At 32.5% G+C, this 27216-nt stretch overlaps 1 protein-coding gene across 1 annotated transcript in view; it reads left to right on the forward strand.

Annotated features, from left to right (window-relative positions):
- jing (AE binding protein 2 jing) overlaps positions 1–26903 on the forward strand; it is a 450866-nt gene extending 423963 nt beyond the window's left edge. Inside the window, 7 exon segments of the mRNA XM_074181515.1 lie at positions 1098–1168; positions 1171–1629; positions 10436–11544; positions 16160–16339; positions 20633–20780; positions 23015–23210; positions 25751–26903. Coding sequence (XP_074037616.1) covers positions 1098–1168; positions 1171–1629; positions 10436–11544; positions 16160–16339; positions 20633–20780; positions 23015–23210; positions 25751–25916 — 2329 coding nt within the window. The 3' untranslated portion in view covers positions 25917–26903.
- Positions 26904–27216: the final 313 nt, after the last annotated feature.

A 27216-nucleotide genomic window follows, 5' to 3' on the forward strand; every position in this document is an offset into this window, starting at 1 on the left:
ATAGGAATAGTCTGTGACGTATTCCTGGGGATACTTTGTCAATTTTATACGTCTCAAATCAAGGCCTTTATAAATGTTTTTTTCAATAAATTCCCAGTAACACAATAATGTGTTTGAAGTCCTTTTTTCTGTTTTTATCTATTTCTTGGCTGTGTATTTGCCCCCTTTGCTGTCCAAAGATACGGCCCTGGAAGGTTTATATTGATACAAAAACGGCCAGCTTAACTATTATGACCTCGATTATCATTTAGCGTATCATGATAATATGATTAATGATTTAGAATATTTCTGAGAATTCGTCTATCATTTTCCATTAAGAAATGTCAACTATCAAACTGTATGGTTTTTGTTTGTGATAGTTTAATGATTTTACTAGGAAAAGTTTGATTTCAAATCAAATTCTAGGTGTTTTGATTATACCTTTATGGTTTGCAATAATTTTTCACCTACCTCTACTCTACTGACCTATTTAGTCGGAGCTTACCATTATAGCAGACATAGTGCATAAGATTCGAAAAACAAATTGAAATTTCCAACAATTTTTTTCAGGGTCAGTTTTTTTATTTGAAAAAAATGCATTTAGAAGTGGGAGTAATCTCATTAACATTTAAATTATCGCCCGTCGTCTGTGTGGACAGTGAAAATTTAATGGCGATTGAAAATAAATAATTGATGAATTTTGCTAAGGCAAAATCAACTCCTTCATATGGCATGTTTATAAATTTAAACTATATTGATTTGCCACCAATTTTACGCTGATTTTTCTCGATACATTTACAAGTCAATAGACCGCATTTTACCTCAAAAACAGGAGCCGTTTTATGTTATGAAGTTGGGGCTACCTATTCATATTTAATCTAATGTTCGACAAAGTCGTAGAATTACGGTTAACTTAAAAATGAAAGTTTGAAATTTCTGAAAATGGCGCTAGAATTGAACTTTTTACATTTGTCATCGAAATAGGGTTTCTTACAACAAAAGCCTCCTCTTTAGTCAAGTGAAATGTGGTCTATTGGATTGTTTGGATTGTTTTCCTATGAAACCAATTCAGTTAAAAAAATAGAAAATTGAAACTATAACTCGACATTTTTTTCCAGTGGTGTGGCAGTACTGAGTTGTACAGACTGCAGCGCCAGCAGTACTGCTTCGAGCGACATCACCGAACCCGGTCTCCCTTCAGCACAGCGTCGAGTCATTCCGAGGACTCCGGCCCGCAACCAGCTAAGATGCCCCCCACGCCAACTGCACATCATCCCCCTTGGCCGTGGACCGCCGACGAGGCCCCCTCCTGCAAGCGGGCCGCCCCGCAAGACAGAGCCGCCACTCACCCGAAAGACACTGCATTCTGCAAACGCCCCGTAGAAGAACCCCCCGTGTTATGCGATCGGATCGAACTCTCAGAGGAACCCCCTTGCAAGAGGGCCAACATCCGGGAAAAATCTGTCGCCCTCAAAAAGAAACAAACGCCGATATGCCTGAGCGCCTCGAAGGCGCGTCCGCAACATTTCGTCAAGATCGTTCCATCCTCAGCTAGTCCGGTTAATTACCTCAAGGTTAGGAAGTGCGAGGCGGCGAAACTGCAGCAAGGGAAGATAACGGAGTATTTCAAATCGGAAGTCAAATCGAAAGGTAATTTTATTTTTCAATATAAACATTCTAGTCAATTATATAATGTATTGCAGATAATGGCTTTTTCTTTTTGAAAAGGCAATGATTTAGGTAAATTTCGTATATTTGGATACTTGATCTAATTTTTAATTTGAGGAGAATGGTTTAATAAAACATTTTTTCAGAACTATCGATATAACGAAAAATTAGTTATAACAATTGAATAGAACTGGCTGATACTTGATCAAAATCCAGATTAAAACTAATCGATACAGTTTATTGTATGATTTTCACTATAAAGGGTTTTACAAAAACCGCGACACGTGTTTCGCTATACAATAGCTTCCTCAAACGTAAACTGTTTACGCTTGATGAAGCTATTGTATAGCAAAACATGTGTCGCATTTTTTGTAAAACCCTTTGAAGTGATAATCATACAATAAACTGTATTAATTGAGTTTTAATTAGCTATATTTTTTTTTATTATAAATTTCTCAAAAGAAGTTCGTAAAGGTCATATTTTCCTAAAAATTTGGCATGGAAATCATAATGTTTACACATTATATACAAAATGAAATAAATCGGGTACTAACAGAAGCTACGATAAAATTGATAATTTTTTTTATGTAATGGAATACTTGATGAAAATCCATAACTTATTCAAGTATTACTTTATTGTGAGATTTTCACTGGATGGTTTACAAAACCGCAACAGGTGTTTCTCTATACAATAGCTTCCTCAAGCGTACAATAGCTTCATTTCATACTGACGCTTGAAAAAGCTATTGTATAGCGAAACACGTGTTGCGGTTTTATAAACTGCCCAGTGAAAATCTCACAAAGTGTTACTTAAATAAATTATATTTTTAGTTATCATTAAATTATCTACTATGAAGGTCTGATACTGTAGAATCTACGTTCGGCGGTAGATGTTGAAGCTTGGCCTTGTAACGGACTCCCCTTGAGGAGTCTTGTTCATCTTTTATATTCGTAGATTGAATCTTTTGTCGATTTCATAGATGGCGGCTTCGTGAGGCGAGATGTCATCGTCTTTTGTCACTCAGGCTTGTCCTCTGAAAACAGTTGAATCCAATAATGCATTTTTTTCAGCCTAGCACTACTGATGATACCTTGGCGGGTCGCAACAGTACTGTCTGGTGCTGGATTACAAATGATGATTTTTGGGTTGTGGTTTAGACCAGAACATTTGTAATTCAGGATTACTTTTTAATAGCGGGTACATAAAATATAAGCTCAACGGAGTATAACGTAAAATATCAGGAGACATTTATTTTATTTTATTTATTTATTTTTTTTATTTATTTGTAATACAATACTCTACAAGACATAGCCCAATTACAGAGCAGGTAATAACAGAGTATAATAAATACATCACAAACAAGTGACTGTAAAGTCTACAAACACTACAAACTATACAAACAAGTGACTATAAAGACTACACATTTTTTATTTATTATAGGTGACAAAACAATTATTTTAGGAAGCGAGATTTTATATTTGACAATTTGCAACTAAATATATCTAAATTATCGCTAACAGAATTTGTCACTTTACACATGGTATGGGTTACAACATATTGTAAAAGTTTACTAATGCCAAGAAAGTGGCATTTGTTCATCGAAAGATAACTTCTCATGGGTACCAAGTTCAATTTTTTTTCATTTTTCTCAATTAGGAGAAATCTGTTTCGCTATCTCGATGCAGATTTAGTCCATTTTAAATCACCTCACTAGATATCTCGGATTTTGATGAAATTCGGTACATAGTCCATCTTTATGTAGACTAAAAAAATACCAAATTTCAGCTCAAATGGTTTCTAAATATGGTTATGAGAAGCTTTCAAAATACGCCGCTAGGGCGGCTGTGCCAATTTGACATCAAATTAGCACTCTGATAACTATTAAAAAAGTGGTGACGTGACAATTTTTTTCACGACAAATTCGATAATCAAAACAGATGTCATTTTTATTAGTGACCTTGTTATGAAGGTCAAATTTCGCGTTTTTCGAAAACTTTACATATTTTAGAAAACAATAGAGATATTGAGTTGAAATTTTATATATTTTTTAGTCTACATTGAGGTAGCTATGCACCAACTGTGTCAGAAATGATTTGTTGATTATTTTGGAAGATTTTTTTCAGTGACTGTCTCTACACTGAACTTCATTCCTATTCATTATATATTTCGAGATATATTTACACTTAGCTAAATACCAAGTCTTAATTGGATCTAATCATAGCTCCAAGCTTCATTTAGTTTTTTCTACCGTCGTTTCCTACCTAGTGTTATTTTGCAATGAAACGTTAAACTTTATTGTTGCCAGGTATAATCTAAACTATGTTTAGAATTCCTAACCTCGTTACTAACTCCATTATAAATTTTTCGTCGCAAATCTGAGATTTGTTTTTCATGCGAATTCATTTGTGGAAGTTAGTTTCGATAGAGGGTAACTACCCCACTCATTTTGATGACAAGTTTGTATTTGGGTTAGGGGGTCTACAATGAGCACTGTGAGAGGGATCATTTCTCGACCCTAATTTGCATTTGAGTTTTATTAGACGAACAGGGTGTATATTTGCTGACGACAAATCCTTTGTAACACAGTTTCTTTATCGATATTGCAGAGCCATTGTTCTCTCAGGTTTTTAATTATGGAGCAGAAAAAGGAAACATTATGATGCAATCATTTGGTATCGTTCCAATGATTCAAGTCTTATATGAATATTCAGTTCTTGATGCCCAGTAATGCACTTGACGATCTATTCTTCAGGGAGTTGTATTTGGAGTTGGTTATTGTTATCGAATACACTGCATCTACTGAACATCGATATTCCCAAAATGAGAAAAAATATATATTTTTTCAAAATTATTTTTGAAACTTTTATTCAACTTGCAATGGTTCTATGTATGTTTGTAGTATACAGTTGGGACGATAACATAATACACATGCGTCATCAACAAAATACGCGATTGAACACATACTTATGTAACATCCTTTTCTTCTACAAGTGAAAAAGGGAGACAAAACAGTTAACGTTTATTTAATTAACGAGAGCCCTTATTTGGATGATATTGTAACGAATTAAATAATTAACTGTCTTAATCAAATTTATTTTTAACAATATTCCACTATCACAACTAATTTATGTACAACACTTAGTAGCTAACGCTTAATTTATCTTCACAATTAGATTCCTTTCTTTAAACGCATGATTCACTTTCTATGTACAGACTACTCCTCGGGACGGAGAGCGACCTTTTTATATCGTCAACGAACGTTCCGGATTTCTCTGCGGATTTCGGGACCCATCCACATCTTTCCCGCTGTTTCGCGATCAGACATGCGTTTGCTGACTGGGACATCGGTCAGGGCCGGCTTCAGATTCATTACAATATCTTGCACTCGGTACATCGAAGAGAGATAGCGGAACAAACGCGAGTCGTTGGTATTTCTTTTGATTTTCACAGCGTTCAACTGTGTACATCTTTTTATCGAAAAGTTCCTACGATTTCATTTCTTTTATACACACATACTTACTTTTTTCACAACTAATAAACTGTAGGCACTTAATATTTTAGACTGAGTGAATTTTATATCGTAATTATAAGTTTTAACCTTAAATTGGAAATAGCTCTGTCCAATGTTCCGCATACTGGAAAATTTCAATTGTCAGATTTCGGAGTTGAAAAATGGCGTACAAAAATATGTTCTTATAGAATAATTGATGAAGTACTGACGAAATTATATATGAAATTAACCAAAATACCATGGGGTGTTTCACTAATAGTGAATTTAGAAAATAAAAACAATTATTCACTAAAAGGTGGGTAGGGTTGTTCGAAGAAGGAGCCATATCGTTCTATTTTCATTAGTTTGTGCCAGTTTATGGACTTATATAGTCATTCTTCATTCTATATAACGGACCGACTAAGATGACGGATTAATTTTTTTATGCACTCTCATAATATGGGTATCAAATATTCTGAAAATAATAGGAAAAATAACATCGTCTCACTCAATATACCGGACTAGTTTTTAATGCATCGCCATGATATGGGTATCTAATGAAAGGGCTCGACTGTTGGTTAACGGAAAAATATTTTAACTGATTTTATAGGAAAAAAATCAAAAAGACAACACAAGATGGCTACCATACCAATTATTAAAAGTTATAACTCTGCAAAAGGTTAGGGATAGTTTGGTGAGGAACATATCCATTGTAAAAAAAATTAGTCATAGTAAAAAAATGGTTTTGAAAACAAGCTCTCAGTAACATTTTCTGGAAAGAAGAAAATAAACTTTAAATTCAATCAAACCCATACATTTATCACCTTATACAATCGCTAGATTTGAATGTGCAGATAAAAAAGAATGGGTATAGTCGAAGTAACCGATATAGTAATTCTTAAAGCTATCGGCGAAGTCAAAGGCCAAAAAAACCAATACAAAGAAATAATGCCGCTACGAATTAGTCCACGTGGACTGAAGAATTGGCGGTTCGTATTGGATAATTTTTACTAACCGAGTTTTATGATTGGCTGAAGAGTTAAAAAATCAAATTTGAAGTCATGTTACGGTGACCAAAAGAATGTGAGGATGGCTAGAAAAGTCGTGTTGTCAATGTTCAGTTCAGGAACTGATCGCGATTTGAGTGTTGAAATTCGATATTGGTGAAGTTATAATTACTTAAAATTTTTGTTATTTGTTTAAAATGTGGCGTCCTTGGACAAGTACTAATAGTAATAACGAGTATGATAACAACGCAAACTTTTTCCTGTGTAGTGATTCCAATAGCGCTGGTGAACAATGCGAATAAGAGATACCAGTGAATAAGATTCGGATGCATTTGAATATTGAAACACAGAAAGTATGTTTCAATGTATATAAGAATCTACATATCAAGTTTGGTTTCGAGGAAAAAAACTATTACTAGTAACATCAGATTTGACCGAAATTCCTTTCTCAACTGTACGTAAAATAGTCAAAAACAAACCTTATGAACGCAAGACGCGATTTGATGCGAAATTACCAAAACCTATAGATGTTTATCTAATAAAATCATTAAAAAAACAATATACGACTGTTACAAAAGCAATGAGATTCCTAAAATTGAAATCATAAGGAAGAAATTGAATACTTCCGGCCATAACGTGAGCTGCTGTGACAAAACTCTTCAGAATTGGATAAAGAAACTAGGATTTAGATTTAAAATAATAAACAAAGGTCAAGCAGTTATGGAAAGCAGAAAAGAATAGTGGAATTGCGTGACAAATACTTAGAACAAATAACTAAATATAGACAAGAACAACGGCAATTTGGACGAAACTTGATATGACACTCACGACACAGTTACGAAAGGTTGGACTGATGGTTCGAGAATGTGTACGCATGCATGTTTGCATGTTATATATATATATATATATATATATATATATATATATATATATATATATATATATATATATATAGTTATTGTGATTCTTATATAATCAGAAATGATTATTGAATAACAAAATTAGTTAGCTCCCTAATTATTTTATTAAAGGGGAACTGCTGGAAGGTAGGGCACTATATCGTTTACTTGAACTGTATAGTATATAGGAAGTAAACTCGAATGGCATAAAAACTAAATATGTACCGAATTTCGGCGGCGTGGTATAATCATTATTTTTATGTGGGAGGTTTTATATGGTATTCACAAGTAAATTTATCAGACCCGGTACATTAGCCTTTTATTAAGATGTTAGGATTGACTTCGTATAGAATAGATTATACATTCTGTAACCCTATCTTGATATAAGTAGTTCTAAAACAAAACTTCATACATATAACATAAATTGTGTAATATTACAAATTGATGTTTGATTTAATTTTCCTCTTTTTAGAGTAAATTAATGAAAGCTTGTTAAAAAGATGTTTTTACTATGTAGTAATTTATTATACATTTTCTGTTAATATTGTAAATAAATAAATTACCTTGTATCGCATTACCGTCTTGGCAACCCTGGGTTTCAAATTCTCAGAAAAATTAAGAATATGGAAACTTCTAGGTAAACAAAGGTTTATTATTCACAGATCTTTCAACGTTTATATACCTGCGAATCTAATGAGAAAAGACCTGGCATTAACTACTCCTAATACCTTCAGAAATCCTTTGAAAGCTGTACCTAGTTTCCCCAATTATCATCAGTTTATCAAATGGTTTCATGATGTTAGTTTCGTTTCGTGAGTCATGTGTTTCTGATCAGTCTACCAGACTCTTTCATTTGGACATTACATCTCTAGAAGATTTGAACAGGTCGGCATTATTACCGTTTATATAACTATAGTTATTATTAGGGTTACAGGAGTGCACAGTGATCCACCTTAAGAGATTTAAAACGGAATTCAAGTATTTGTTGTAATCCATGTTAGAAATAAATGCTATCAAGTATGTAACAAGTGGCCAAAGACAAGTGAAGTATAGAATGCACCGCATAAACTGTTCGAGAGATTAGGATCAGTATAAGATTTGAGAAGAATTATTATTGAAAATGGCCTACTAAAGTATATACCTAGCAACGTTGCAAAAAAAAATTTATTTTAATGAGGATTTCACATTTTCTTCAGGGGTTATTTTTCTCAGAAAATAGATCATTCCCAACCAGCAAAATTGTTTTATAATTTCATGGTGCTGCAACAGTTTTATTTTGTTGGTATTTTATAATTACTTCCAAAATGCTAATTGATTATATTAGACGAGCCGTGAACATAATACAGTTGTAAGCAATAGAATTATTTTATAAATTTGTCATAGAAACGTTTATAAAATAAAATTAAAAATCCGTTGTAAAATAGTCACGAAATTATCACAGAAACGTTTTTACAATCAACTTATTTTCCTGTAAAAGTGTGAAGCTAAAACACATTAAAACTATTGATATCAAATTATTTTATAGAACGACGCCATTTTAAAATTATAGCAATTCGGAATGATGAGTTGAAAATATGAATTACTGCACATATAGTTATATTTACAGATGAAAAGTATATAGATATTATATGATTATATTATTCAGAAGAAACTTAATTTGTGACTAGAACATTAAAAATTCGACAGAGTGAATTTTTGTATAATTAATAATTTTTTACAAAAATTTGAATGCAGAGTGGCGCGCTCAAATTTTACTAATGATAGGCTATATATTTGTCAATAAAATTTCATTCGCAGTTAAAATATCAATCTTTGAAACATGTACAATGACTGTAACAGTTTTATAAGTACAAAAGTGAAATTATTAAAATGGCTCCAACGTTTCGATTTGTTAGTTTTTAGTTGGTGACATATCTATAATATTTTCATAATGTCCAAAACAAAATTACTTCTTGCGCCTTTGAGAACACTTTTTTATTTTATCGTTATCGTTTTAGACTGCATTATATTTTATAAAGCTCACTTGGAATTACTAAAAAACTGTTATTAAATTGTAAAAGGCCTTACAAAATATTGATAAAGACTATAATGATTTATAAAACGGTGCCAATTTCATATTTATAGCTGTTTTATAAACACATTGAAAACATTTCTGGGATAAATTCAGTTTTATAATTTGTTTTTCCGAAACGTTTTCACAACCACTATGAAATATAAAATTGCTAGTTGGGTTATTAATACTTTGTCAATATTTTCTTTTGAATATATTATTATGGTTGTTGTTTTCTTATACGGCTTGACTGTGAGGGAAAAATTAAAGAAGTGTGATATTTCTGAGAATCTGGTTAGGTAGCAGTTTTACAACTATTATCGGACTGAAAAAATTGAAAGTTTGTCTGGTAACGACTTCATTATAATTATTCAGTTTATTTGTTTCACTTATAAAGTGCCTTTTTCAATTCCAAGTATTTTGAAAAGATGGTAGTCGGTTGGCGAGAGGTCTGGGAAGTATTGTGGATGAGGCAGAACTCTTAACGCTCAATTCGTTTGATTTTCGGACTGTGATTTGTGAAACATGCGGGACGGACGTTGTCGTGGAGCAGGATTGGATTTCTTCTGCTGAACAGTACTGGTTGCTGCTGACGCAAATTACGGTACATTTTGTCGATTTCCTCACAATAGAACTCTGCTGTTTGGTCCTGTTGCAGAAAGTTATAGTGGATCACACCAGCTACTGACCGCTATACAATAATCATGGTCTTTATTTGGTGGGCTTTTGCACTTTGGGAAGTGCTTAAGGGGCTCATCGGTGTCCAAATACTTTCCTGAACGTCTCCTGTTGTCGTAGAGGATCCACTTTTCATCACACCTGACGATCCACAAAAGCAAAGAAGAATATATTTCGTAATGAGACAATTTCTGTCAATCATTCAATTTCCGACCTTTCCAATACGTTTTAAACCATCAAAAACCACATGAGAGCCGACGCCCAGTTCTTCCGCCATCCCACACGTCGTTTGTGATGGGTCAGTCCCCACCAGGGTTCTCAAATCTTCGTTCTGGATACTGTAGATCGGCCACTTCGGGGCTCATCTTCTAGGCTAAAATCTCCGGAACAAAATTTCGCAAACCGACGCACAGTGCATTCATTAACACTATTATTGCTAAATGCCTGATTCATTCTTTTTGCTGTTTTGGAAGCGCACAAGTTCATATCTATGATGAAAAACATTTCTTGTCACTTTATAATAACTTTCTTTTTCATGTCGAATCAAAATACTCCTCTTCATGAGGAAAATATTGCCTCAGTTGTCCTTTTGACAAGTCTTTTGAAAACTCTCAAATGTTACTTTTTTTAGATTAGTAAATGTTACGTTTGTTCCTGTTACAGGTATTAAAAAAGATCTCTTCAACTTCGTCAAGCAAGCCGAGATGAAGCGAAAAGTTTCCCTAGTCGATCAACAAACACAATTCAACAGCCTCAAAATGCAAAACACCCGCAAGGAAGCGAAGAAAACGCCCAGTACGCGCAAAGGTGTGCAATCGAAACCGAAGAAACTCGCTCCAGTAACAGTTCCTAGAAAAATTCTGCCAGCCCCTAGTAACATGTCGGACAAAATGAGCATAAGCGAACAGCTGAACAACATAGCCAAGTTTACGCCTACCGTGACCCTAACGGCGCTGAGCTTTCCTCCCAACTATACGTATCTGCACACGAAGGCCACCAAGCCGCCGGATGCTCCTATATTCGTCCCGCAGTTCGCGACCATAGCTAATGATAAGCTGCCTTTGCCGATGATCAACCGAAGTCCTTGCTTGAATGTGATCCAGCCGGTGCAGAAGATCGCCACCATCAACAATTTCAATTGTGTCAAATTAAATGCAACGGTAGTGCCTATCGTCAAAGTCAACACGCTGCCTTCGCGTCTTAACGGGTCCGCCAATCTATCGAACAGTGCAACACCACCGAACCTACCTAACGTAATACCGAATGTAGCCTTAAGCTTGGAAACGGCCGTACCAACAGTGCTCTCGGCCAAGCCGAAGTTAAACGAAAGCAATATAACGCCAAACCTCTTCTTAACACCAAAGCATCACAGTACTCCGAATGGGGGCGAAACCCCTTTGGAAAATGTGAAGAACAAGTGCAGAACCGAGGAGAGTTCGCGGACTGAGGAACCGCATCGGACGGAGGAGCGACAAGAGATCTTCCGGACAGACGATCCGTCGCCCACTCCAACCGATTCCGACAGTGGAATATCGAGCGAAGTATCGAACAAAGAGTGCTTCGAGTTGTTGGAAGTTAGTGTGAGTGAATCTGTGACTGTAGAACAGCAGAAGTCGCCGATACTGTCGAAACCGAAGACGATTCGGTTTCCGGTCAAACGGAATGAGAAGGTGGATGGAAAGTCGACCCAGCATTCAGCTGACGGGCAGTGTAGATGGGCCGAGTGTAGTTCTCGCTTTGAAACCAGTGGGGCCTTATTAGAACATCTACAGGTGAGTTGTCTTTCAGTCATATTGAAGTTTTCCTGAAGTGTTTCTGTAATAGACTGGCCTTGGTTGCCTGACCACTGGTCTATATCTTCTATGAGAATATTCGATTATCTCCAATCTTGATACCATCATAAATAGGAGAGTTTCAATAATTAAGTTTCCACAATACTTCTATTCAGAGAGAATTGCACATTCAGTAATAGAGTACTATATATATTATTGAACATGTCTGTTAGCTGCCAAGAAAAAAAAACAAAGTAATTCCTATAATTGAAAACCGAGACATGACTTCGAGAAGATGCATCATCCTATTACATGGTCTTTTTTAATTGTTTGAACATGCTTTTCTGGATAGACTTCAATCATTTTTGAATCAGCATTCTATTTCAACCAAAAAGCAACATGGATTTTGTCAACAAAAATAATTATAAATCAAATTGTTACACATGCTGATGCAGGTGAATGTCTGGCAGTACTCCTGCGTGATTTGAGCCTTGCATTTGACTGTGTCAGTCATAAAAACAGGTTGTTTTTTTTTCAAATGATGATAGTAATGTCAAGTTTTTAGGTTTTTTTCTAGATCAATTCCTGAAATGGAATAATCATTGCCAACACCTGACTGGAGTTCAGTTAATCGGTATCTATTGTGCTCTAGTAGGCTCTAGAATTAGGTACGGTGTTTGTTTCTAGGAAGGGGCAACTTCATTACATTGCGTGATTTGTATAATGTTGATATTTCCCAAAGAGATTCTTGTAGACACAATTTTAAAGAATATAATATTTTAATTTCAGCACCAGTTTATATATTTGAAATGTGTGTGTATGTGTTCAAAAATTGTATAGTCAGATTTTACATTAAATAAGATTAAATAAGACCAATTCGATAGGCCAATTGCAAAATCAAAAGTGACTTATTCTGGGTCAGAGTACATTGGTCCAAACATTTTCAACAATCTTCCAGAACATGTTAAGGCTTCAAAGCAATTATATAATTTAAAAAAAAATGATGAAAGTATGTCTGTTAGAAAGTTGTTATTATACACTAGTAGAATTTTTCAATCATTTTAGATCTATTCTTTTTAATTTTTATTATTTTTATTCATTGTATTGACAGTTTTATATACAATGTTATATTGTCTTTGTGAAAATGTATTTGGAAAAAGGGGGCCTGAAATGAGGTGTACTTGCACATGGTCAGTTATTATCATATCAAAATTATCATGAGAAACGTGGTATGAAAAATTCCTAATACCATAAAATTCTAGTGATATAATATATGGCAACATCTCTTTACATGACTCATTATAATTATCTGATAATTATACAATGATTAGTAGTTAAGCTTGAACTTTTCTTCAATTAATCATTTTTGGAAAATCTTCATTTGAAAAATCTTTTTTTTACATGATAACTGGATCAACTGATTTAGAACTATTCAGTAAAAAAAATATACTTTTCTTAACTTGATGAAATTATTTCAACTAACGGATTCTGACTATAATAATTTGCTTTCGGAATGTAAATGGAATGAGCCTTTTTCCTGAGAATAGTACAGCAAACATGTCACGAGAGGCAGCACTAGTAGTGGGGACAAACATAAACTATTCACATGTAAAACAGAATTATTTAAGTAATATTAATTTATCATTTAAAAATATAAATCTGTATAAAAAATTATTTTGTGCTAGGATAATGCCAACAAAGCTTTGCTGTTTTGTGAATTGTACATCGGATAATCGATATCCGGAAGAAAACGTGTTTTTTATACCATTTATAAAACCTCATATTGATGAGGTTAGATGCTTCGAGGAGAGTGGATTTCACCGTGCAAAAAATTAATGAATATTCATATGTATGCTCTAAACATGAAATGAATAGTAAATTTCTCACAGTTAATTACCATTGATTAGAATGAAATATAATGTCAATCGTTTATTAAATTATATTCATTTATTATATTTAATTAAATTTATTTCATTACCATCTATATTTTATTCATATTTCACTCGGAAATAAATCTGAAACTCATAATTGTTTTAAATTTCTTTTATTACAGTTTGAATCTACCGATACTCTTTTACTAGAGTTTGTATACTAACCTGTCTATTAATTCCCTTTATTTTTTCCAGTTACTTTTAAATTACAGCATGCAAGCCAACGTTTTAATGTCACAACATTGTTATCCTTTACAGTTTCAAATTTTAGTTTTGCTTCAGGAACATCTTCCATTAAAAACTTACCATATGTTTATATGAGGATTAAGCAGTGTTTGTCCCTATCAAACTACTAGCACTGCTAGTGAGTGATTTTTCGTAGAAAAAGGTTCATTGGACCCATAACCATTCCTCAAAAATATGAATTGGAAAAGAAAAATATGTTAATGAAATTAACAAATAAAAAACTTTTTCTCTAAACACAGAATTGTGTTTAGAGAAAAAATTTGTTAATAATAAGATTAATAAAAACAAAACTAATTCTGAACCAATCACATTAAATATAGAAAATGGTATCAGATCATTCCAGTAGCTCAAACTATTTTGGAACGCTCTTTAGAAACTCTGAAAATTTTTGCAGGTAAGGCATTAAATGACAATAGTATAAATTTCTTCAATCATGCCTATAATGAGCACGAAATTATCAGCAATATCTTAAATCACAAAAACATAATTTCTGTACAATACCAGTTTTCAAAAATGGAGATAAGGAAATGATTGAAAATCGAGGGCAATTTCACTGGTTAGTCCCATCTCAAAAGTCATTTGAAAAGTTGACTATGATAAGTTGATGTCATTTCAAGATAAATAGAAAAAAAAAAGAAGAAAATTCATTAATGCTATACACTTTTGGTTCGCACAAGCAAGAGACAGCTTTATAGTAAAAAAAATTAAATTTGAAAATAATTTATAAAGGATGTTTGGCACGAACCATTTGCTACTCAACACTGGCAGAGAAGAGACCGCATCGTCTGATAGGAATGAGGGTTCATCAAAATATATCAAGAGACAGAGAGCATCATCAAAATACTCATAAACTCTATATATAGACTTCATCAACTAGTATCATTTTAATATATTGTTCTATATGAAATAATATATGACAAATAGAACAATGGTAGTAAGATGCAATAACTGTATTTCACATGATCAAGCTACAGTATACCATATGGTTCACTTCTTGGCCTTTTAATATTTCTTTTATATATAAAGATCCCACACAATATTTAGATGATGTTCATGTTTGCCGAAAACAACAATAATGACATCTGATAAAAATGCAGAACAGTGTATAGTTGAATTAAAAAAGGTCATGCTACTAGAGAGTTAAGCTAATTTTAAATATTTCAGAGTCAGTAATCAATTTATTCCACCAAAAAATGTCACCTAATGAGCATTCCATTATTGACAATATCCAATCCTCTTCTGATACAAAATTCTTGGCACTCATTTAGATGAGAGTCTAAATTGAAACAGACATATTGAAAGTGTTTGTTCAAATCTAAATAAAGCTTATTTCATTATGAAACAAATAAAATCAACCTTCGGTACAGAAGACTTTTTAAACATTTATTATTTTTGCGATACTCTCATATTAACCTCAATATTATGACATAGTGTCGAGCAAGAAAATTCTCTAGACCTATTTTCAAGTAAAATGATCTACAAACATACTTTTATTAATAAAAATTTTCGATTTTGTCAAAATAAAGGAACTTTAATCTCGAGCAAAATATTCATATTCTTTGACAAAACTCGCATACGACACAAATAATTTGATACTGAGAAAATGAGGGTCAAAATAATAAGAATGTTTATCTGTTAAACAGATAGTTTCAAGGTGGCTACTTTTAACATTACCTTGGGCTTTTGAGAAGTGGCTTTCATGTATTCCTTGGAGCTTCTTTGTGTAATTGCAAACGAATCCTGAAAATCTAAATTAATTTTTATGGAGACGAACAAGATCTATCAATTTTATGATGGTATACCAAAATTCGATCTAACAGTATCCCAAATCCACTTTTTGAATAATATCATAGTACTATTTCCCATGATTGTCATCATTGCACATTGGTACAGATTGTTCTGGTCAATAGGCATGATGGATTTCAATAAAAAAATTAAATTTGTCTAAATGGATTGACCCAAATGTTCAATCAACATGCCAAAATGAGGACCACCAAAATTCGTATTGCGTATTGCTTGCAAGGTAATTTCACCTGAAGAATTCAAACTGAAAAAATTTTTTTTTCTATATGAACTCCAACTATATGAATCACCAAATATGGTGAAAAATTGTTTACTAATGTGAGGCCTAGTTGTTTGCCAACTTTATTCAAATTCACCGGGATGCATTTTTCAAGCTCCTGTCAGACTTTTTAATTCATGGAAATAATAGGCTACATCATAAATACAATTTTTTACATGATAGTACTGAGAGTTATTTGCCAATATATGCATTTATGAGTAGGATTTCTACATGTACATGAATAAGCATTATTTTGAAAAACATTTTTTATTTATATTTGAGAAAATCAAATAGATGATTCAATGATCTTCAATTAATAAGTAAGATATGTAAATGAATAAGAATTATTTCAAATTCAATAATATATATTTTACAGGTTAAACATGTGATATCTCAAGCAAGCCAGGAGCATTACGTATGCTTGTGGTTAGGCTGTAAAGTTCATGGAAGAACTTCTTGCTCAAGGACGTGGCTGGAGAGGCATGTTCTCGCTCATGCTGGGACGAAACCTTTCCGGTGTATTGTCGAAGGATGCGGCCAAAGATTTAACTCGCAGGTAAAGCCTTTGTGATACTTTGATTTTAATATGTAATTAAAAAAATATGGCGTTGTTGTCTACATTATACAGCCTATCACAATATAATTTGCAATAAGCAAATTATGAAACTTATTGAAGCATTAAAAAATATAATTTATATGACTGGTGTTATTAACCCTGCATATATGCATATCAATGTTGAGCCACATTAAACCAAAATGCAGATACTCTTGATTGGTATATAACGATTGCATCTTGAAATGATTCGCGTTCCCCTTTTCTGAAGTTTTTGTGGTTGTGCTAATTCATTTGAATTGAAATTCCATGAGACTGTTGAACAATAATGAAAATTAGGCGTAATAATACTATAAACGATAATTATTGTTTTAAGGGAAAGATTGGAAATGACTCGCTAAAAAGAAGATGTTGTTAGACAGTTTTTTGTTAATAAATTCGACATGCTGGTTAAATGATAAATTATTATCTAATTGAAAAACCTGAATATTTGACACAAGTGACAAATTCATTAGAGACAGTATTGATTGAGAAATTGATAATCTCTATGGTGTGATGTTCTTGAATAATTTAAACATAGTTTGTTGAGTCTCAGATAATTATTTTACTGTCTAAGAACATTAGACATTTTGCTAATAGCACTTCGAGGTTAGAATCGCTACAGGCAAGCATCGTTATATCTTCATACAAGTTAATTCACAATCTACATTAATATGTAATAAGAGCAACGGAGGACCTGAAACGTTCCCTCACTCTTTGTTTTCTATTATTACAAAACTAATTATACACTACACCATCAATACTATAACTAGTCAGTGTTCCTAGTAGTATAGTCTATAGTTTCAAAGGCCTTTTTCAGATATAGGAAAATTTTCATTAGAAACATAATTTTTCTGTTTTGCCAAGTAACAGGTTGGTTAAATTATTATTTATTGATAGTATGCTAGAGATAAAATAAAAAATAATTTATATAAAAAAAAAATTACATTTCATTATGTTCGTACTATGATTCTCAAAATGAGTAGACTTTGGTAATTCATAATTTGTATTGCCTACCAGAGTTTTTGACATTTTTTTTTATTATAAATGGTTATTTATTGTAGCTATCAATTGTATTGAAATAATATTAACTTTTTTTTATCAGTCTACTTTATTTCTTTCTTTCTTCTTTTTAAATCTGACCATTTGGAAAGTCTATCAGCCTTACACAATTTTTTATACAATTTATCTCTTTCTTTATATATGATACTTCATTATCATATGATTAGCCTTGAATGAGTGATATCAATAATGAATTTTGTACAAACAATGATATACTTTTTTTTTGTAGAGGAGTAATTTTTCTTTCTTCCACAATATGAAAAATGAAAAAATATAGTTCATTAGATAATCTTCTGGATTGTAATAAAGGGCAAACAAACGTAAGTTATAAAAAAATAACTATTTATTGTGAAAAATGGTACATAAAATATGTGTAGAATTGGCAGGATATATTGAATTCGTCGCGGAAATTGTGGTATAATGATACTATTATCAAAGTATTATCTTACTAATAATTTAAATTTATTGTAAGAATTTCTCAACAACAAACCTTAGCTGAGTTTTTCTTTTGAAATATATCAAGAGCAAATTATTTGGTTTCAAGATATCAATAAATGAAGTGTAAGTGTAACATTAAAACTGAATCTAATGGATTTAAATGTCTTGAATGATAAAAGTTCAGATTTCATGATTTCCAGGGAAAATTTCATTTCTTATTATGGTTATGCTACCATGTACGCATACAAGACCAACATGGGGTTAGTTACCCTCCCTCTCCTTAAATTCGATACCCACACAATCAATAGCATCAATATTGTAAACAAATCAACATCTTCATTAATAATAACAATACAATAAAATAAGTCCTCTGTTTAAAAGTGGGCGTTGGTTCTGTATCCTGTGATCTCATGATTTTTATGTAAAAAATGGAAATGTATGAATTCATGTTGTTGATAGATATGATTTTTTTATTCAATTTTGGGGGATATAAACCAAACATTCATGATATTATACAATATTGGCCTGTTCTATGGCATAAATCTGAAATTTGAACCCATTCAATGAAAAGCCATATCTTGAGGGTTTTTTTCAATTATTTCTCTGAAGTGAAAGGTTCATTATTATATATTTACAAAAAATTTCATCATGTAATCAATTCAAACAAGGCATATCATACACATGACCCTTTTATCTATTCCCAAATGCTCAGTGATAAAGATGTACAATATCTGAATATTGGTGTTTTTATCCATTTTCTATAGTTGAGTTCATAGTCTATTTGATTCTGTAATGCTTTCATTCTATTCTTTTTCATTTGATATTACTTCTACAATGACTTTGTCAATAAGATTTGTTTTTTCTGATTGATATACTTTAATATAAAGTTGAAAGTGACAGCTAAAATTCAAGGCTAAAAAACAAAGTACAGTCTTGTCTTGATAGGAAATATTTCAAGAGGTTATATAATTAAGGATTTGAAGAGATATTCTTGAATGAAAATGTACTATTGGTTTTTCTGTCACAATATAAAGTTGAAATGTTTCACTTTGGATACTACTGTTGTCTTTTTTCACAAAGTACCATTAAATGACGCTACAAAAATGTAGCATCACTATATTCATAAAACTCACGTTTTACTGTAGAATCAGCAGCAGCTTAGACATTCACAACTATGGCAAATCAGTTGTCATTCCATAAAAAGATCGACGCCAAGATCAAAACGATTGAAGAAGATAGACATGGGGTGACATATGCCATCTGTTAAAAAAATAGGTGAATTTCCATTTTTCTCAAAAAATATTTATTTATTCTTCAATTTTTATTTTGTCTTCTTGACAGTAGACCCACTCAGATATAATACACTTGTGCCAGCCAGCATTTTTTTCAATCCTCGAAGCAGTTCTGATATGCACTTTTTGGCAAGTCCTTGAGCTCTCTCAGATATTCGCCGTCCTTTTATGGGTCTCTTCAATCTTGGGAACAGAAAAAAGTCGCAGGAGGCCAAATCTGGTGAATACGGTGGCTGAGGCATGATTAAAGTGTTGTTTTTGGGCAAAAAATTACGAGCAAGCAATGACGAGTGAACAAGTGCATTATCGTGATGCGGAAGCCATGAATTGTTTTTCCACAATACCGAATGATTTCTTCGTATTGTTTCTCGCAAGCGGCGCATAACTTCAAGATAATGCTCCTTAATGATCGTATGACTATGTGGTAAGAGCTCCTGATGCACTACGCCATAGTAATCGAAGAAAACAGTGAAAACTACCTTGACATTTGGTCGAACTTGTTTGGCATTAGCCAAACAAGTTCTTAGCTCCCCCGGGCTCTCCAATTGGTACGAATAGACTTTGCTTTCGATGTCATAACTATATACCCATGATTCATTACCAGTTATGACCCTTTTAAGCAAATCTGGATCGCCATTGAAGTCGTTCAACAATTTCTGAGCGATGCTCATCATCCGAAAAAATTACATGGCATAAGCCAACCGATATGCTGACATTGTCAGCAACTTCTCTAATAGTGATTCGACGATTCTCCATAACAATTTTCTTCACTTTCTCAACATTTTCATTAGTTGTTGATGTGCTGGGATGTCCAGGGCCAGCGTCATCATTCACATCTTCTCGACCTTCTGTGAAAAGCTTGTTCTACCTGTAAACATTTTTCTGGCACAGAGTACAATCACCGTATGCCACTGTCAATATTTCAAGTGTTTTTTGAGCACTTGATTCCATTTTTCAGACAAAATTGAATGCAAATTCATTGATCCATTTTTTTCGATAGCAGAAAATTGCTGAACAAAACACTTTTAACTTTCATGCCTCTCACCAACAAACTAAGCAGCTGAAACTGAGAACATATGTTCAAGACGAGTGTACCAACATAAAAAAATAAATCGCTAATCGAATGTACGTATGAGAAAATATTTTTTTCACTCCTTGTAAAAATTGACAAGATGGTCACATAGATGATTCAAAATATTAGGTTTCATTACAATTGAAACATATATACAATCATATAATGTAACAGAAGATTTCAAAATATATTATACCTAGCTGCATTTTTATAGCACGTCTCAAAACTTTATACAACAAAATATGATCGAATATAGTGGTAAATATAAATGGTAACACACTTGAGACGGTTAGTTCACATATGTAAATAAAACAGAGCAGTGATGTAAAAAACATTGATATTTCATTTCGAAATACTACCGTTATAATGAAATGAATGTTTCTTTTTCTTCAGTTGATGTTGGAGAGGCATGTGAATGGTCACTTCAACTCTGATGGTAGTCCAAACAACAACACAGCAAAGAAATCACCAGAAAATGGTCCTTGCAAGCTGTTCAAGAGGAACGGGAAACGAATAAGGTTTAGAAGGCAGCCATGGTCAGGTAGCGTAAAGTAGTTTTATTTTCCCTTTTATTGTTTTCACTATTTGACGCCCAAGTAAGTATACATGAAATTCACAAATATATGCAGGGTGATTTTATAAAGACATTATCAGTATCTTTCGAACATTTGAATACACCCTGGTTTTAAAAACTTACTAGACACTGATTGACATAATTTTTATGCATACATACATCAGAATAGATGGCTGTAAAATATACATGCATTTATAGTAATATATACATAATGTAGAATCAACTACACTTTCCTATTCCTCACCAATTAGACCTAACTTGAAGTTAGCATCAATCATTTGGTATGGGGATACTCATGTTTCATTGCAGAAATTTGAAAAAGTCCAAAATGAATTTCTCAGGTTTCATTCACTTCAATAAATTTCATAGGTGAACTGACTATAAGACTGTAAAATAAAATCCCCGCAGAACAATTGAACTTGGAAGGATTTAACAGTCCAAAGCACAGAATTTGCACTTCTGCTATATTTAATATTTATTTTATATTAGCCACAGACATATCTTCACTTGTCCCCTTGTTTTCATTATGAAAAGAGAAATGAAAATTTCTATGTTTTTTACCACTTTTATCTTTTCATCATGATCTCCTACCACGTAGTAACGACTACATTCATCAATTTATTGTTTTCATTACGAAATAAATTTAATTGTTATCAATTTAGATTGGATTTTTACACAAAGTTAATTTCTAGGTATTGTAGACTCATGTATATGATAAAAAATATATTGTTATTTTTCCCAAAGGTTACAGTTAGTACATAGATTTACAATGTGATCCTACTTAAACTTGTCACCCACTTTATCTCATAAAAACTTGAGTTTTTTCACAAAACCCTAATCTTAATACCATATGAATTTGACAAACCAGACTGTTAGTCCACAAATTGTCGACTGGGGCATATTGACAAATAAGCAGAAGTGGAACATGAACACGGAGAGGGCACCCACGTGATGGCATTTGGAGAGACCAAAGAACTCAACAGAACTCAGAGCCACTATCCAAAAATATATAGAGTGGTGATAGAAATTGAGAAATGTAGAAACAATTTCTACAGATATGAATAGGGAGTTAACGTCAATGAAGTTTGGCTACCTGAACCTAATTGCACAACTATCAGATTCCTTAATTCAACCAATAGAAACGAAGATATTACTACTAGTACCAATGGAATAAAACCAGAGACCCCAACCACTAGCGTAGAATCTGCTCTGAGGACAGCTAGAGCATTTCGTTGCTTGCCTCAACGCCTTTGATAATAGCAGGCATAAAATAGAGCAAACCACAAACCAGGAAGATAGCTTTGACACAGTTATCTCCGGCCATGAACTTCCCACAAATAAAAAACGATGAATCCCAGCCATTTTAGATTTTTCAAGATTTTGTAGATGAGGTGGTTACAAGTTATAGCTGTGGTACTCTGTATTCATGTTTATATTGCCAGAACTAGATGAACTCTACTTCAAAGTCTAACAAAACATTAGGAGCTTTGCGTCATAGTATAGAAAAATGCCTTCAAATGAAATTCAATCATATGTTATTAGACATTGTAAAAAATAAAATCCCTTGAAGTTTGATATAATTTGTCCAAGTTGAAAATGAATAAAGATAAAAAACTGGAAAATATGAATTTTGTCGAATTTTGACATGTAGTTCTGTTAAAATCATTGAGCATGTTTTTTAAAGCACCAGTTATTTCAGTCCACATAATTAACAAAATTTAAACAATGAATTGAATTCCTATATAATGACGATTTTATATTTGAATAAGAAAGTTGGTTCCTTCTATTAGCATAAGTCGCTTGAAACAAAATTAACACAACTTCAAACCAACTGCAATTTCCCTACAATTCACTTTTCTTCAATCTAGTTGAAACCACATTCTCTTACTTCGAAACAATGGTGCATGTGTTCACTTGTATGCCAAACAATACCTACACACAGAAAATTGTATGTAACATGAACTGCCCAAGTTGGTTTTTATTCTTTCATCTTGGTTTTTATTCAATGCTTTGAAATTATAATTTATTTGCCCCACTCTTTTGAACTTTAGAACACATATATAAACACAGTCAAATATATTTGGATATTGCCAGGGTGGTGTTGTTAAAAACCTCCAAATTGAATTGAACCAATGCAAATCTCACCCTACTTGTATGCAAATCTTGCTTGATGAAATTTTGTCATCTATTTTGTATTCTAGCTCGTATGTTCGATTTCATTGATGCGGGAGTCATGGAAGGTCTGCAGCACAAACTTTTGATTCTTACCCAGAAAAGAACTTTGGGAAAAGCTAGCGATGCAGGCAACACAGTCCATTTGAAAAGCCAAATATTAGCGAGACGAGTCGAAAATGATGGTAGCACAAAATTGCTTCTCAGATGGCATCCTACTGATGTGTAAGTACAAATAATCTGTTTTACGTCATTAATGTAGACAGGATTCTACCTTTCTTACAAAGGATGTCTTGACTCCTTCAAATTTTGTATGCCTGGTGGCAGAACCACATTGTTGCATTTTATTGGTCCTGTCAGGTACTTCCAGAACTTATTAGGCATATATACATAATCATCCTTGATTATTTCTGTTGTTTAACGCTTTAAACACTTTAATTTTTATTTTTTAATATGTGGGTTTTCGCCTTCTCATACTTTGATATCCAAACCAATGGTGCACATGTTCACTTGTCTGCCAAACAACACCCACATACAAGACATTGTATGTAACATGGACTGCCAAATTTTAATCTATCTGAAAACTTAGCTTTCCTAACCTAACCTAGCTCTCATCTGACATGAAAATGGTATCAGCCACTTGGCTGTTGATAATATTATTGAACCCATAGAAATGAATTTTTTGAAATTTGGAATTCAAATATTAGTGTCGTGAAAATTTTATATTAATTACTGTGAAATCCAATATCTATATTTCAATCTATATTTTAAATAATATTTATTTAGATTTAGGATTAGTTGTAGTCAGTGACTTATCAATACACTACGTCGTGTAATATTGATAAATAAAGTACAATACAATATTTTTCCACTGCACCAAAACTAGTTCCTCGTTGTCAATATCTGCACATATCTTTAGATCACGGAGGTGGATGAGCAATGGTATTCCAGTGAAATAATTATCGAAGACTACCTTATAGCCTGAATCAGAAGTAATTTCTGCCTGTTGCACTAGAGACATGACCATATCTCCTCCAACCTCAAATGTGTTTACATTCAAAGTCTTTCCGGTATAAATGTCAACTCATACAATATCCATTACTGGTACATAAAGCCCAATTTTCAAACACAAATCTTATTGGTTTACCTTTTATACATTGTTTGGCTTAATGTTTCCCATAATATGGGACCATACTCTCATCAATTCAAATATATTCTTTCAATCCACCATGCTTCTTGAATGTATCATTCAGGTGATACAGAACTGGTCGCAACTTGTACAAATTATCCATGTTATTGTTAATTGTTGAATTATCATTGAAATGAATATGGTGCAATATTGTTTCCAACTTATTCAGTCTCATACTGTTATACAATAATTTTGGAACATCATCACAATTTGACCAATATATTCGTTTATTCGGACATTTCGAATGGCTGGATAGTAATATGGCACCAAAAATTATGTATATTTCATCTGTAGTGAGATTCAAATTCACATTTTTTTGTTGGGTAAATATATTCAATTGTGATATTATCTCATTTGAAATAGTGTCGGATTCCTATATTGCATGATACACCCTTTAGAGGTACTTGTGAGAGGAGGTGGAGTAGAGTGGTATACTCTTCAAATTAAGCCAAAATTAGAAAGTAATTAGTGATTTTTTTTTGAGAGGTAACCTAGTACGTAGTGTCACAGTAGCAAAAAAGGCATAAATATTTTTTTTTACAAAAAGTACCTGTGTTCTGTACATAATTGAATTGTCTTTAATTTTTATCCTGGTATTTGTTCCCCTATGATAGGCCAGAACCTCAGTAAAGTGTTCTTGAATTGGCAGTTTGACAAATTTACTCTAAGTACACATTTTCAAAACTATCAGACTTAAAAATAAATTGCAGGAAATTTCATTCATAAAACTCATGAATAGGGTTGATCAGTATTCATATTCAGATTTTTCAATTTTTATTCATATAAATTTCAAGTCAAGGCTATAAAAATTTGTAAATATCAGTTTGTATATATAGTAATTCAGAATCCGAATTGTATGACTTGTCAACAAATTCACCTGCTTCCTCCTTCATCCTCTGAATCATCCAGTTCAACTTATGATTAAGGTTCTAAACATCTGGCATCATTGACATTATTATATTTGCTTTTCTAAATGAAATTTAATACATTAAACACGCTGGCGGAACAAGCTGTTTTATAGTGATACACGTGTGGTGGTTTTGTAAACTGTTTTGTGAAAATCTCACAATTGTAGTTGTTTATCATGGATTTTCATCAAGTATTGTTATTTTCATTATATATGATACCAATACCAACCCACTTATATTATATTATTATTATATATATATTATATTTTCAATTCTCTAAATACATTCATTACCTCCATGAAGAACTTTGATATCTTGAAAACTAGATTGAAGGTTACTTATTGAAAACATGTTACACTAATTACGCTACTCAATTAACCAGAACCACTTTTACCAATATTTATCACGATGTTGTTTTTTGATTTATATTTTGCTGACGATTTTTGTTTATGTACTTGCACCTTCACGGGAAAGAAATAAATAAGAATTTAATTGTTATCATTAGAAGTGAGTTAAGAAGTCAGCAGTGTCATATACCTACCAGTTCTATCTTTCAAAGTATTAAATTCAAGTGAAACTATTCTCTATTACAAATAGAATCTTCAGATTCTCACAGATTTGCTGATATGATTTTTTTGTCAAGACTCTCAATGAAGATTTATTTTCAGTGTTCCAGATGAATGGGTGCCTGAGAAAGAGTACAAACCAACTAGAATAGTGTCGATCCCCCATTTGGATCCGTCGTCAAAAAATGCTCTCAAACCTTCGTTGTTTCCCTCGAAACAGCCTCCAAGACAAAAGCATCGTCGTAAGCCCATGTCAAAGCAAACGTGATAAAATGTTGTTATTTAAAATAATATTTATAATATTTTTGAGCCTTTGTATAAAAAAACAAACACCAGTAATGTGTTTAAATGGTCAAGAAGATGAACTGTACTGAATAAAATGTACTGAATTAAACCATATAAAAACTAGGGAGCAACATGTGATATTTGATATAAAAAAATCAAGTTAACGGATGTATAACTCTTAAACTTTGTCAGTTATTATCGATTACGCACAAGTAGTTGAATCTGAATAATCATAATGCTGAGGTTAGAAAGGAAGAGTAGAATTATTTGAGAGTCATCTATTGATTTTCAGTGATATCTCATAACATCTTCGTCAACTGAACATTAGTGTTAATTCCGAATGCAAGGTACAAAATTTCATTTAGAACCTAATCTGTTGGACTATTTCTTATACTTCCACACTTTTTTCTGAAAAAGTTTTAGTTATGACCGTGCCCAAGTCTTCTTTATCAAGTTTTTATATGGTATGACAAAAATGGATCTCGTTGCAAAGGTTCGATTACCTTAATCAATTGTATAATATGGATCATGGATGTGTATAATTTCGTGAAGAGTCTTTCACTGTGTACAGTAGGTTATGTAAATGTATAGTTATTGTAAGGAAATATGAAATTGTGGAGAGAAACTGTGTGGTTTTGACCATTTAGCAACCAGCATGAAATCACTGCCATTATTAAATCTGGTTGAATAGTTGGTAAAAACTTCTACCTAGATTAGGATAGTATAATAATCAAAAAATTTGGATTCATCAACCAATTCTATATAGGAAATTAGCCTAGTCAAAGGAAAAGTGGACCTCAGTAACTATTGGATTTGAATGTTATACTTGGCAAAGAAATTATTTGACATTCTGTATATTTTTATTTCACTCATTTTATTAATTATTGCTATTTGTTGTCATGGAAACGTGCAAATGGTTCTTGGACATCCAGTGGCAAATTCCACTTTTCTTAATATTTTTTTTTTCAAACCTGTTTTTCGAAAAGGAAATCATAAATGTTTTTTCATTTCCCTACCTCTTCATAGCAAATCTGATTTTACCATATTTTTCTCTTTGACCTCAATGTTAAAATTTTTAGTGATGAGTAGAACCTCATTGGTTTTATCAATCCTTCAAAATTTTTGAAAATTCTATACAAAGAAACGATGAAGTTTATTTTAGATACTGTTTATTTCAGATACGGTAATTTCCACTGCTGAGCACTCGAAATTACCATCTGTTGAAATGTTTACTATGTTTTTGAATGAATTTTACTTTGTATCTTGTTTGAAATAAAAGTGTG

The sequence above is a fragment of the Leptinotarsa decemlineata genome, unplaced genomic scaffold (genome assembly GCF_025532065.1).
Source record: "Leptinotarsa decemlineata unplaced genomic scaffold, Ldec_3_MD MMD2_tig00026314_RagTag_RagTag, whole genome shotgun sequence".
Taxonomy (NCBI): domain Eukaryota; kingdom Metazoa; phylum Arthropoda; class Insecta; order Coleoptera; family Chrysomelidae; genus Leptinotarsa; species Leptinotarsa decemlineata.